Below are 13,794 nucleotides of genomic sequence, written 5' to 3'. Positions count from 1 at the left end.
GTTAAAAAATAAAACAAAAAAATGAAATAAAAAAGGCAGTCATGCTCGGCAATTGTTGAAATCAATGTTGAGTCCAGAAGGCTGTAGAGTGCCTAATTGGAAGATGACTTGCTTTTCCGCGAGGTTCACTGGAACAGTGAAGCAGGCCAAGGACAGAAATGTAGGCATGAGAGCAGCATGGCGAATTAAAATGGCAAGCAACGGGAAGCTCGGGGTCATGCTTGCGGGTTGAGCGGAGGTGTTCCACAAAGTGGTCAACCAGTCTGCGTTTGGTTCCCCAATGTAGAGGCAACCGCATTGTGAACAGCGAGTACAGTGTACTAAATTGATAGAAGTACAAGTGAATCACTGCTTCACCTGGAAGGAGTGTTTGGGGGTTTGCATGGTGAGGAGAGAGGAGGTAAAAGGGCAGGTACTGCACCTCCTGCGATTGTAAGGAAGCGCTGATTTGTGCTTTTTTATTATTGTTTCCAGCCGTCAAGTGGAATCCGACTAACAGGTATTCACTAATGACAACCATAAACGGATACAGCTACACTGGTGGTCAGTTACTCCTGGCTGGTCTAGTGTACAGAATCCGCAACTGGCGCTGGCTACAGTTTGCGCTGTCTGCTCCTTAGTTCATCATCTTCCTTTACTTGTGGTAAAGTCATGGCCCAATCTCTCAGTCTGTCTGTATTCTGTGCAACGCCATTTTTTCGGGGCTGCGTTGGGCAATATGTGAGAATGTTGCGTGGTGGAGGAGGGGATTATAGGAAGAGCTTTTGTACAGAGGGTGTTGGGAACACAAATAAAGTCAGAGATGAGTAAAGGCCAGTTGGCCCACTGAAGCTCAGCCATCTTGTGCATAGCATCAAATTGCATTCTAAATGACCCTGATCATCTACGTCTATTCTCGTCCTCATGACCTTGAGTCTTAGCCTTAGCTAGATATTTATGCAGTCCTTTTTTACTTACATTCCTTATTAGTGACGCAACTTTGTCACTGCTGCATTCAAGTAAAAGTACCAATGTCAGCTTGTCTCAGTGAGTCAGAAGGTTGGGGCTTCAAGTTCCAATCCAATAATTGAGCACATACACTAGGTTAGCACTTCAGTTCAGCAATAAGAGCACCCTTCATTACTCTTTCAGGTAAAATTTTAAACCAAGGCCCCATCCCCTGTTTGGGTGGGATTTAAAATATCCTCTGGCACTATTTAAAGATGAGGATGGAACTTCTCCTGCTAACCTGCCCACAATTTATCCCTCAACCGATCCCACAAGAACAGATTAATCTACAGCTGCTTGTGTGACCTTGTCACATTCAAGTTGGCTGACGTGAATGCACTTCAAATAATTCACCAGCTGTGAACGGTGATGTACACGAGTGTAAACCCTTTCTTTAAATTAACAAACTTTAAATGCTTTTAGGGAAGGCAGTGTAAAGAATCAACTGAAATGCAGAACTCTTCAGGAAAAAATGTCAGTTATAATGTGCCTTTTGATCGAAGTGCTGAAGCTGCATATTACTTGTATGTGAAAGTGGAAGATCATCTTGAGCTCTCATTATGGTTTTCTAAAGAGGGAAGGCATGTTAGAAACTTGAAGGACTTGTTGAAAGAAACTCTGACCCCAATCCTCTCCCCTGAAGAAGCACGGCCTCCACCCACAGATAGGGAATGTTGTAAGTAGAGGCTTGTAAATATAAACAGATGGCCTACCGTTCTTTGAGGGAGCAATTGGGTCCTCCAGTCTGCTGCATCCCATTTTCTCAATTATTTCCCCCCTCTACGCTTGAAGGTATAGACAAACTGATGACTGACTGTCCTTCTGCATCCGTAATTATCTGGTGATCTGTTGTTGAAGGGTCAATCCTGATTATCCTGGTCCTTCTCATAGGTGGCCCCCAGAGTCTGCTCGTTGGCTTATCCTGAACAACAAGGTTGATGCAGCTCTGAAACATATCAAGAGGGTGGCAAAATTAAGTGGCAAAGAGGCAGAAGGGGCTTCTCCTAGACATGATGTTGGACAAGCAACACAGTGGAATTGTTGAGAGACACAGCGGATAGATAGAGCTAGGTGATTTTGGAGAGGAAAGAATGATTGGAATTGGGCCGTTAGCTTGCAAGAATGGATATTTTGAAGAAAGGATTGATAATGGTGATTTTGAAAGGGAGGGAGACAGTGCCTGAAGAGAGGGAACCATTTACATTGTCAGCCAGCATGGGGAACAGAAACTGAGACTGATTGCTTAAGAAGCCTGCTGTAGTATTGAAGACTATGTTACTTGCACACACAGGCACCCGCACATGCAACACACCACATCCCTCCTAAGCATGTATAAAACATCTTTGCCTCTACAGCTATCAACAGAAAAAGCCAATTGTCACCTTTGCTTTTTGCTGGACAAGGGAAGCACTGCATATATTTCTTTAGTTTAAAGACCTGAACGCACATTTATCTGCCAACATTCCAATGGCCCCAGCCTTTCACTGGAAAAAGACACTGGTTGATCTGGTAAATTCAATTTGGATCAAGCTCATTCTTTTATTCACAGATGTGGGCATTGCTGGTAAGGCCAGCATTTACTGTCCGTCCTTCTTGGGAAGATGGTGAGACGCCTTCTTGAACTGTCGCAGTCACGCGGTGAAGGCCATAGTGGTTTTGATAAAACTGAGTGGGGACTTGCTAGGTCATTTCAGGAGGCAGTTAAGAGTCAACCACATTGCGTCACATAAAGGGCAGACTTGGTAAGGACAGCAGATTTCCTTTCCTGAAGGACATTAGTGAATCAGATGGGTTTTTTACGACATTCAGGTAGTTTCATGGTCACCATCACTGATACAAGCATTTTATTCCAAATTTATTTAATTAACGAAATTTAAATTTAGCTGCCATACTGGGATTTGAAATCATGTTGCTGGATCATTGGTCCAGGCCTCTGGATTACTAGTCCAGTAAGACAATCACTATGCTACTGTACCCAAACATGGGGCCAGTTTGAGGCTAAGTGCTCTTAGGCAAATTGTAAGTTAAATTAGAAGATATTTTCTCTTGCTTGGGACGTTTTGCTGTAGATTATCTTACTAGATCCTTAGTCCAGGCCTCTGGATTACCAGGACCCAGACTTCTGGATTACTAGTCTAGTAACATGACCATTAGGCTGGTGTACCCTTCAACATTCACGGGGTTCAACTGGCTGGAAAAAGTTGGCCCCTCTTTCCTGTTTCCCCCTGATGGGCCTGGGAATGAGTGTTCGAGGAAATCTTGAAGTTTACAAGCTGTTGCTAATCTATGTGACTCCAGGTCCACAGGAATATGGTTGAATCTTAACTGCCCTCCGAAAGGGCCTAGCAAGCTGCTCAATTGTACAGGAATGGACAATGAATGCTGGCCTTGCCAGTGACGCCCACATTCTGTGGATGAATAAATAAAAAGTTGTGCCAATTCACTTCAATCACTGTTGTAATGTAGGAAATGCAGCAGCCAATTTGTGCACAGCAAGCTCCCACAAACAGCAATGTGATAATGACCCAGATAGTCAGCTTTGTGTGATGTTGATTGAACGATAAATATTGGCCCAGGATACTTGGGAGAACTCCCATACTCTTCTTTGTAATCGTGCCATGGGATCCTTTATGACCAATTGAGGGGGCAGACGTGGCATCGGTTTAACGTCTCATTTGAAAGACAGCACCTCTGACAGCGCAGCACTCCCTCAGTACTCGCCCGAAGTGTCAGTCTAGATTTTTATGCTGAAGTCTCTGGAGTGGCACTTAAAACAATAACCGTCTGACACAGAGGCTATCCATTGAACCACGGCTGACACCTATACATGGTACTTGTCTTCTTCGTTCTGCCCTCGCAGCCCATGCCATGTGTTGTAGGCCCACATTCCAGGCCTCAAAAATACTCAAAATCCAGGGTCCAATGGCATGTTTTAAGCCTGACCTGACACGCTCCGGGCCAGTAACGCCATGAACCCTAGGTGCATTCCTGAGTGGCAACTGTCTGATTCCTTCAGTAAAAGTTGTGTATTGCATCTTTTAAATTAAATGGCCTCCCGTAAACTACTTTGCCATCTCTTGTGCTTTGCCCACACAACTGAGTGGTTGCAGTCATTTGAAAGAGTGAAATGTAGCAATATTATTCCATAAAAAAGAAAATCAGGGCCTTCTGGACAAGTGCTCTCAATTGGAAGAGGGTCGTGTCGGGGGTGGGGGGGGTTTGATCAGTGGACAGTTGATCAAGTGGAGGAGGTGCGGGGGGGTCAATTGGAGGAAGGAAGGAGGAGGGGAGTCGATCGGATCAACTGCCGATCCCGGAGGTGGAAGGTTGGGGGCCAGAGTGGGGGGCAGATTTCAGAGGCCTCATAGTAGGGGGAAATCAGTGGCCTGAAGGGGGGATCAAATGGCTCAGGGGGAGGATCGGAGTTCGGAGTCCAGGGGTTGCAATTGGGGGAGTGGGGAGGGTGCTGCTGGGAGAATCAAACACCTCAGGCAGGGGGAGTGGGAGATGGCGGAGGATTGGTGTTCGAAGACCAGGGTGTTGGATCTGAGGCCTATTGCTGGAGGTGGTTGGGGGGTGGGGGCGGATCGGGAGCCTGGTGGTGGATACCTCCAGAATCCACCATGTCCTTGCCTGGATGAAGCTGCCAGGTTTCCTGACATTACCCACCTCCAATGGAACTGGTGTCAAAGATCGCGAATCACGACACCTACGCCACAAAAGCGGGCAAACCAATTTTTAACCCGATATGTTTATAGAAAAGACATTGATTAAAATGCTTAAAATACTTTCAATCATCAAAGACAAGACTGCAGAGGGTTACAAAAGCAAAACACTGCACTTACTGGAAATCTGTAAACAAAAAACCTGAAAATGCTGGAAGTACTCAGCAGGCCAGTCCTGCATCTGTGGAGAGAGCATGATGACCTGAAACATTAACTCTGTTTCTCTCTCTGTAGATGCTAAGTAGTTCCAGCATTTTCTGTTTTTACTACGGAGCGTTAAACTGCTTATTAGCTCTGTCAAATATCTGCAGGGCAACAAACATCCACACGTTGACACACACTTTCGCACCAGGATGACAAGGGAATGTTAGAGAAGCCCACGTCAAAACCTACCCCATGCTACTTGTGTAGGTCTCATCACTGTTTGGGGAGTTTAGTGCATGCCAAAGGGTTCTGGATCCTGGTTCTCCAGCTCCCTGTCTCGGTTGTGCTAGTACTTGCTAACAGCCTCTGCTAGTCCTGTCGAGCTTACCTCCTTCCCAGGAAGAATTACTGCTCTCGCTCTCTTGTGGGTAAGTGGGGTTAGCGGTTATGGCATGCAGCATGCCTTTCTTTTGCTTTAAGCTTTCCTCCAGCTCCTGCATTTCCTTCTGACAGTATGTATCTGGGTCTGTCGTGTCTCCAGCACTATGTCAGCCCCCCAGGAATCTACTCAAGGCACTGCTTAACTCCTCTAAGTTGACTTCCTACAGAAATTCAAAATCCTCCTGCTCTTCTTTGCATGTTAATTTTCTTGTGAGTTGAAGGTAACCTCCTAACCTGGCTAAGGTCATACTTTCTTTGGCTTCTCCATTTGGGTGTTCTGGTCCAATTGGGTTTCCAGGCTCTGCCTGTGATTGCTCTCTAATTCTAATTGTTTTTTTAGTTTCATAATCTGCTCTTCTTGTCAGAGCACAACCACAGCTTTCCAATTTTCTTCTTTTAAACGCTTCTTGAACAGGTACAGGAAACAATAAGGAAAGCAATGCTATGTTAGTCTTCATTGCAAAAGGGTTGATAATCTAAGGGAAAGGAAGTCTTGCTGCAGTTATAAGGAGTACGGTGTATCGCTTAGGTCTCTTTATCAAAGGATGGGTTTGCTTGCCTTAGAGGAGCTGCAATGAAGGTTCATTAGATTGATTCCTGAAATGAGAGGGTTGTCCTATGAAGAGAGATTGAGTAGACCACATCTTGAGCTCCGTGACTTTTATGCTATTCGGCTACCTTGGGCTGCACTTGTGCACAACAGTGTCGGTGTATGTTGACTGAGGCCACAAATTTAGGTGTTTACCCTGCTTCTGTAATTTTGCACTTCACCTCTGTGCTACGAGCTTTGGTTTTGGTCCTGGAAAGTCCTTAAGCCAATTGGCCTTGTATGCTGTATCTTAGCAACTGCTCCCTTTATCTTGGTGTGGGTCTTCTCATGACCTGGGTGTTTACCACTCACTGTCTAAATCCCAAAATGTCTTTACTCATCCATTTTTCTCCTTGCTCTGCATTCACTTCTCAGGCTATAAATGCTAAAACAAAGCTGGGATACTTTGACCAATTCAAAGCAATTTAAGGTTTAAAGCGGTTAATGTTCATTCTGCAGGACATTATTGAGAATACTTACTGGGTTCTACATCATGTTGTCCATCACATTCACATTTTTGGAGGGCATTTATCGTGCAAAATATTAGACCCTACAAGACAGACAGCAAGGCCATGGATGGACTTGAAGAGAAGGGCGAGAATTTTAAAATGGAAGTATTGCTGGTCTGGAAGCCAATGGAGGTCAGCAAGCACAGGGTGATTGTTAATGGGACTTTGTGTGAATTAGGATACGGGCAGAAGATCAGCTCAAGATTACTGAGGGTGGAAGATGGGAGACCAGCCAGGAGAGCACTGGACTGACTGAGTCTGGAGGTAACAAAGACATGGATGAGGGCTTCAGCAGCAGATTTGCCGAGGCAGTGGCAGAGACAGGCAATGTTACAGAGGTGGAAGTAGACAGTCTTGGTGATGGAAAGGATATGGGATTGGAAGCTCAGCTCAGGGGCAAATAGGACGCCGAGGTTACAGACAGTGTTTTGTCAGAACTGCTGTGCATTTCCAGCATTGTGGGTTTTGTTTCAGGTTGTTCTAGCTGTATTGGGGCTATTTCAGTTTGTTATGCAAAGCGTTACCTTGTTTTTCTTGAGCGAAGGATCATATTAAAGATCAAAACATTCCTGTTTCCATGGTTTAATCCCCATTTCAGTCCTTATTTGTGTTGCCCCGGGATGATTTTCATATTGAGCTGAATTGAAGCCTTCAGGACCACATGGCTGGTTTCATTTCTGCTCCATTTGCCTTTAATAAGTATTGCCTGTCTGTTATACTTCATTCCATTTAACAGTCCTATTACGAGTTACTCAGAGGAGGGGGGCGGTGGGGTGCGCATAACTGGACGAATTTTGGGATTGAAACCTCCCACCAAGCAGTTATTGGGATATACCCAATACCCACAATACCCAATTGTGGTATCAACCCTTCACTTTTAAACATTCCCATTTTCTCTCCTGAAGCCGCTGGCATGTGTTGAGAAGTGACTCCATGGGTGGTTATATTATTGAATCCCCTGCACACCATTGTGAAGCCACACCCACTCCTGTTTTTACCCCCACTCTCTGCAAAAGGGAGTTACCAGATAAGGATTACGAGCATGAAACCCCTTTTTTGCTTCTTAACCCCCTTCCTGCCCCTGAAATACTGGTGCCAATTTTGGCATCTGAAGCTGAAATTGTAATTGGGGACTGAAGCTGGCCCAGTGCCTCACCAGGAAGCGCGTTTGCCAGCTGTCTTTGGAGAATCTACTCCGAATTCAGCTGGTTCGACTGGTGATCTCACGTATTGAATTGTTGAAAATACTTTCTAATGCTGGCTTTTCGGGGACTTTGAAGATCTTACATCCAGAGTTGCTGCAGGTGAGTAGAACTTCACCACCAAGTTATACAATAATTACGTTTAGTTCTACATGACCCCTTTACTGTGCTATTTTCATTGCTTAATTCAAATGATAACATGTTTTACAGTCTTTGTGGTACAAAACACTATATTGAATTATCAGAAGCTGGCTTTACTGTGGGAGGCGAGGAGTTCCACAGTTTGGGGGTGGTGGGAGGGGCAGGGTGGTGGGGGGGGGAGTTGGGGTGGTGGGGAGCGGTCACAGCCAAGTTTAACGCAGTGCCACAACAAAAAACACTTCTCCCTCCACTTCCAGCACAGTTTCAGCAACCTCAACCACTTTCATCAAAAACTCTTCTGCTACAAGTTCTGGTTCTGCCGTCTCAGGTCCAGTGGTGTCAGTCATTTCGATAAGCAAGTGAATCCCACACCTCTGATGTGACTCATGCCACCCGGTATTTGGTTATAGGAGTCGGGTGATTGTAACGATGCGTCTGCCTGGGCACAGGAACTGAAATGTGGGGCTGGATTTTAAGAGCTTTCGGCGGCGAGCTCACAAAATGGCGGGCCGCATACCTTAGAGCCGCTGCGATCTCCCGTACGGTGGCTCATTTAAATGCCCAGAGTGGCACACCCCGCCAATCACGTGGAGGGGGTGGGACTGTCCAACGCCAGCAATGGCATCAGGTGTGTGCAGGCGCTGGCGCCATCTTTAAAGGGCAGCCAGCCCTTCCGGCATATTTAAATTTTTAAAGATACACCACCACCCCCCCCACCACAGAATTTATCAAATAAAATTTCAACGCTCCTTTCCCACCCCGCCAATAACAATTACATTAACTATTTGCCCTTTCCCCCCTACAGTTACCTTTTAAATTTGAACTCCCCCCATCCCCCCACCACCCAGAGAGCACAAAGTTAACCCTTCCCACCCTCTCCTACAATCATTACGTTAATTTGACATAATCTCCCCGCCCTGCTCTCCCCCCCTCACTGGAAATCCTAACTCCTCCCCCTCCCCACCAGTGTCACGCCCACTTTCCCCACACAGGGAATTGAAGACGCAGGAGTGCCAGGCGCCACACCAAGGATCACAGCGGGCTCGGAAGATTCAAGGTAATTTCATTTAAATTTATTCATCTCATTAATTTAAATATTGAAATTGAGGTCCCGTCACCCGGCGGCAAGGGACAGCCTTGAAGCCTCACCGCCGCTGGGAGGATCGGGCTGGGCCCTCTTGGCGTCGAGCTCCGTGGCGTGCCATCTTCCGACACCCCCCCACCCCCACTTCGGAGCCCGATGGCATGGGCTTGGTAAAATCCAACCCATTGTGTCTTTTATGTATTTGTAATTCTTCAATCTTTTCAAAAGTGGGCCTAACAAAACGCTTGGTGAGAAAAGTCTGGCTATGAATTGTTAAGACACTTTGTTTTGTAGTGGGCAAACATACAGAGCATAGGGATTCACTTAATTCTATCAGTACAACTTGTCTGTGCGTAATAATGCAAACTAATGAACACACTACACTTCCCCACATGGGTGTCAGCATGTTTCTGTCTCCGTTTTTATCTCCCTCTGCTCACAATCCGAAGGGAGGGCCAAATCCCAGACAACCCTGCCAAGTGCCCAGGCCTATACAATTGAGTGGGAGATGTACAAGGCAGAGGGAAGGTATTGAGATAATGGCCTCAACATTAACGGGAAGCTGGGGAGGGTACGGGCGAGCAAGCAATCGGCTGAGGAACTCAGCAAGGCCGGGGATGTGGACGGCAGGACCCCGTTCAGATATTCTTGGGTCAGCAGCCAGCCAAACTGACAGCCTGGTCAGCAGGGATGGAAGACTAGTGATAGGAGGCCACAGTCATGGACATGTGGGATCAGTTCACAGCACTTGGAAGACAACATTAGCTCTAGGGTTGCGGTCAGTGGGGTTGGGGGGCAGGGTGAGGTTGGGAGATGTAGGGCTGGGGCGAGAATGGCGATCGGGGGGCATGGAGGTGGGAGGAAGGCTGGAGATCAGGAGGAGGGGCAGAGGTTTGGTCCTGTTACAATTAAGGGGAGGGGTGTAGTCTGGCTCAAGGGTAGCCCAAACTTCCTTGGGAGGCCCCACGGAGCACTCCAGACACTGCTGGCCCATGGGAAAATGAATTTTAAACTTATCTGTGGGGCCTCTTCTGGACAAGGATCTGGCTCCCGTCCAGTTCTGCCTCACAGGGAGCCAACAGTGCCCACCTACCCCCACCCTCCAGCTCAGGTCGCTTATTGATATTGCAGATCATGTCCTGATAAGATTATTGGACCTGATCAGTTTCTTTAAACAGGACCCCAATTCCTTCCTGTTTGGCTGTGGATTAAGATGAGGACAGGGCAGGAAGGAAGCGGGACTGGCAGGGTTAAGTGATTTGCATTATTTTAACTTCCGTCTCCCGCCCCCAAGCAGTTTCCTTCAGGTGGGGGGCAGTTAAAATGGGCCCAATTTTGCACTGAAATGACTCTGTTATTTCAAATAAATGAAAGGGGTACTAAATATCTTTACTTCTGTCTGACAACTCGCCCAAGTCATTACCTGCATCTCCACCAACCACAGCCTTTCCACCAAGTCCTCAACTTCTTTCTGCAAAAACAAACATTGTTAATATAGCCAAGTTCAGCAATTTAGAGTATAAAAGTAAATCTGTTATCACCAGATTAAACATTACTTAAATCTACTAATGCTCCATTAAAGCTAAAGACTCAGTTTCTCCATCAGTACCATGATCTCTCAGTGACAGCCTTTCTGCAGGTCAACGTCTCTCCCATCTGTAATACGCAACCATGAGCTTTTCCGATATCCTGGAGAAGGTCGGAAGTGTGGGAAAATTCCAAATCATCCACACTTTATTGCTGGTGCTCCCAATTATATTTCTGGCCAGTCACAACCTACTTCAGAACTTTGTGGCTGTTGTACCCAATCATCACTGTCAAATCTATTTGGAAACGAATGGGACGAGATACGTCAACATTACAGGCAAGTTTCAGGCAGAGAAGTTTCTCCAGGTTTTCATTCCTCTGGACAAGAATCGGCAGCTGGAGCAATGCCTAACGTATTCCTCACCTCAGTGGCACCTTCTGGATCTCAACGAGACACAGCAGAATAGGACTGAATACAACACACAGGTGTGCAGTCATGGATGGACATATGACAGCTCCATGTTTAAAGCTACAATTGTGACAGAGGTACGATCTATTTCACTAAATGCAGAATTTCTGTCCAATCTTGTAAATGAAGGAAATTTTAAAGTGATTGTTTATTTACTGGAATAAATCAGAGCAGTGCGGCCAGTTCTGGGCACCACACTTTAGGAAAAATGTGTTTTGGAGAGGGTGCAAAGGAGATTTAACCAGGGATGAGACTTCAGTTAGACGGAGAGACTGGAGAAGCTGAGGTTGTTCTCCTCATTGCAAGGAAGGTTAAAGGGAAGTTTAACAGAGATGTTCAAAATTATGAGGCGTTTTGATTGAGCAGATAAGGAGAAACTGTTTCCACTGGCAGGTGGGTCGATAACCAGAGGTTTAAGATAATTCGCAAAGAGGCCAGGGAGGAGACGGGGAGAATTGTTTTTACTCAGTGATTTATGATCTGGAATGAACTGCCTGAAAGAGCAGTGGCAGCAGATTCAACAGTAACTTGCAAAGGCAATTGGATAAATACTTGAAAAAGAAAAAGAATTGCAGAGCTATGGGTAAAGAGCAGGATTCAGGGGGGCGGTTAGTGAGACTAATTGGATAGCTCTTTCAGAGAGCCAGTACAGACACGATGGGCCGAATGGTCTCCTTTTGTGCTCTAAGATTCTACGAAATTTGCCTCCAAGGTGATATTGCAGAAGTGGTGCTACACTTGGTCCCCGGATAAGGTCTGGGGGAAAATTAGTTTGGTTTCTCACTTCTGCTTACTTGACAGCGATGTCTGCTGTGCAGCCAGACATCAGTTGGGGCATGATCAGGATTAGCTACAGCTCTCACTATGGTCCAATAGACTGTTGGCTTTCAAAGCCGAAGCAAACATTACAATTAAAGGGTAAAGCCAATGGCACGCACCACTCAAACAAAGAGTTACAACACTGCAGCCTTAATCTTATGACCCACTCCCCCCAAATGTGACCTATACTGAGATCGCAGATCAATGAATGTGATCGCCGGTGCATCGAAACCTCTCAAAGTACTGACCCTGTGTAGTGGTCGCTGCTCTGTAAGCAAAGGCGGCAGCAATGTCCCACAGACAGGGTGCTCACTAACTAGTTAATCTGTTTTTAGCTGTGATTGGTTGAGTAAGGAATATTGGCCAGGACATTAAGGCAGCTCTCTGCTGACAGATCAGCATTCCTTCAGTACTGCACTAGAGCCCCGGTGTGGAACAAATGTCTTTTCTGTCTGTTGACCTTAAGAGGGCAGAAGAGGGTTGATCACTCAGTTCTTCATTGAAGTAAAATCAGGCGGGATATAAACAAATGAATGACCCAATCCTGAAAGTGTGCAGGTTAGGTTAAAATGATCCTAACTCTCCTCAGTTTACAACCTGCATTAAGAGCATCTCCTGCTAGCAATGTTGTTAAATCCTTCACTAACTGTGTCCGTTCCATTCTTTTTTTGACAGTGGGATCTAGTGTGCAGCAGTAAGTCTCTGAGACAGATGACACAGTCTATCTACATGGCTGGTGTGTTGGCAGGATCTATCATACTGGGAAGGCTTTCTGACAGGTAAGAACAGCGGGATAGAAACCTGAAAATGGAGAGCTTTGTCAATTCCTTGATGAATGTAATCTGCCAGCGGGGTCAAAGACTCAGCCCATGACCTTCTTCGAATGGTCCCCGTACTGCTCTTTCCTAATTGCTCGCCGAACAGATCAAAATAGGCATTGAGCATTGGAAAAGGTGCTTCCCGATTGGGGCATTTAAAGCAATCAGGGAGCAGTATTCCTGCACCAATCAGAAAGCAGTTTCCATGCCAAGGAAGTTTAAAGAGGCTGAAATTACTTTTACCTTGAGAAATATAGGATTGCAGATGGTAATAGACCAGGCTGGACTTCAGAAAAAGATGCATGGGAGAAGACCAGGCCCTGAAGAGCAACTGGGCAATTGAGGTACAGAGTCTTTTTCATTGTGGGTAAGGGGGAAGTGATTTTTGCGGCACACCTGAACTTGGATCATTTGTTCAATGGTGGTCTGGATTTTAATGGAAGGGGGTTTGAATATAGGGTGTTATGGCCAGGTGAGGAGGAGTTCTCAGGCTCCCCTTTCGCCCCTTCTCTGGTTTGATCACAACCGGATTTATCCTTTTTTAACACAGTGGTTGAATTATCACCTCAGTGACTGCTTGCTCCTGTTCTTCTAACGTAATTGAAAAAGAACCAATCAGGCAGGTTTTCTTGAGTTTAAATAAGAAAGATGTAAGTTTATTACTCTTAACACTCTAACCTGTTTAAAATACTATAAATACACTACAAATTCACACAAGAGTGACACAAACAGACAAATAGATTACAGTGGGAAAACAGATTTGGTGGTTGGATTAAAGTCCAGAATAAATGGAATTTAAATATAGTTTTGAGTCTAATGGTCCTCAGCTGAAACTGTATTCCTGAAGTTCTCACTGGGCCATGTGCATGGTGGTGGGCCTGCTTTGCTCAGGGCTCCTGGAGGCAGAGGAGGGAGTTAATTCTCATCCTGGTTGCTGGCTGTGGCAGCCTGTAGGCTTGAGGAGGTTCCTAGTTGCAGCTGGATCTTCTCTTGCTAATTACTGGGGAGAGAGACCGACCTGCTTCATTGATGGCTTTTCAGTTACTCCTCTCTGCTGTCTGTGTGACAAAGCTTACAGTCTCTCCAGAGCTGCGCAGGCAGTCACATGACTCTATCAAGCCCCCTTTTTTTTGATTAGGGTTTTATGGAATCTTCTCTGAGATTCAACGTGCCACACCTCAAGATGTCCAGTCACACTTGGAGGGAGTTGGCTCTTTCAAAGTCAATGAGTGTAGACGGCTTTGACAATCGTTGATAAAGCCATTCTAGGTAATTTAATCACTGATAGCACCCCATTTTTCTGGCTAGGCTGGATGAGACTTGTCGTCTCCAGTTTGAT

At 45.9% G+C, this 13,794-nt stretch overlaps 2 protein-coding genes across 2 annotated transcripts in view; one reads left to right on the top strand and one right to left on the bottom strand.

Moving 5' to 3' along the window:
• The window catches only part of tm7sf2 (transmembrane 7 superfamily member 2), a 558,775-nt gene that overhangs the window by 102,413 nt on the left and 442,568 nt on the right, over nucleotides 1-13,794 (bottom strand). The window lies entirely within an intron of this gene.
• Nucleotides 10,453-13,794, top strand: part of LOC137355871 (solute carrier family 22 member 6-A-like) — a 30,000-nt gene continuing 26,658 nt past the window's right edge. Inside the window, exons 1-2 of the mRNA XM_068021477.1 lie at nucleotides 10,453-10,895; nucleotides 12,313-12,416. Of these exons, the coding sequence (XP_067877578.1) occupies nucleotides 10,494-10,895; nucleotides 12,313-12,416 (506 nt within the window). The 5' untranslated portion in view covers nucleotides 10,453-10,493. The remainder of the gene's footprint in view (nucleotides 10,896-12,312; nucleotides 12,417-13,794) is intronic.

Source organism: Heterodontus francisci, chromosome 44 (genome assembly GCF_036365525.1).
Source record: "Heterodontus francisci isolate sHetFra1 chromosome 44, sHetFra1.hap1, whole genome shotgun sequence".
NCBI lineage: Eukaryota > Metazoa > Chordata > Chondrichthyes > Heterodontiformes > Heterodontidae > Heterodontus > Heterodontus francisci.
The sequence above is the reverse complement of the archived record's forward strand: the minus strand, read 5'-3'. Positions and strand labels throughout refer to the sequence as shown.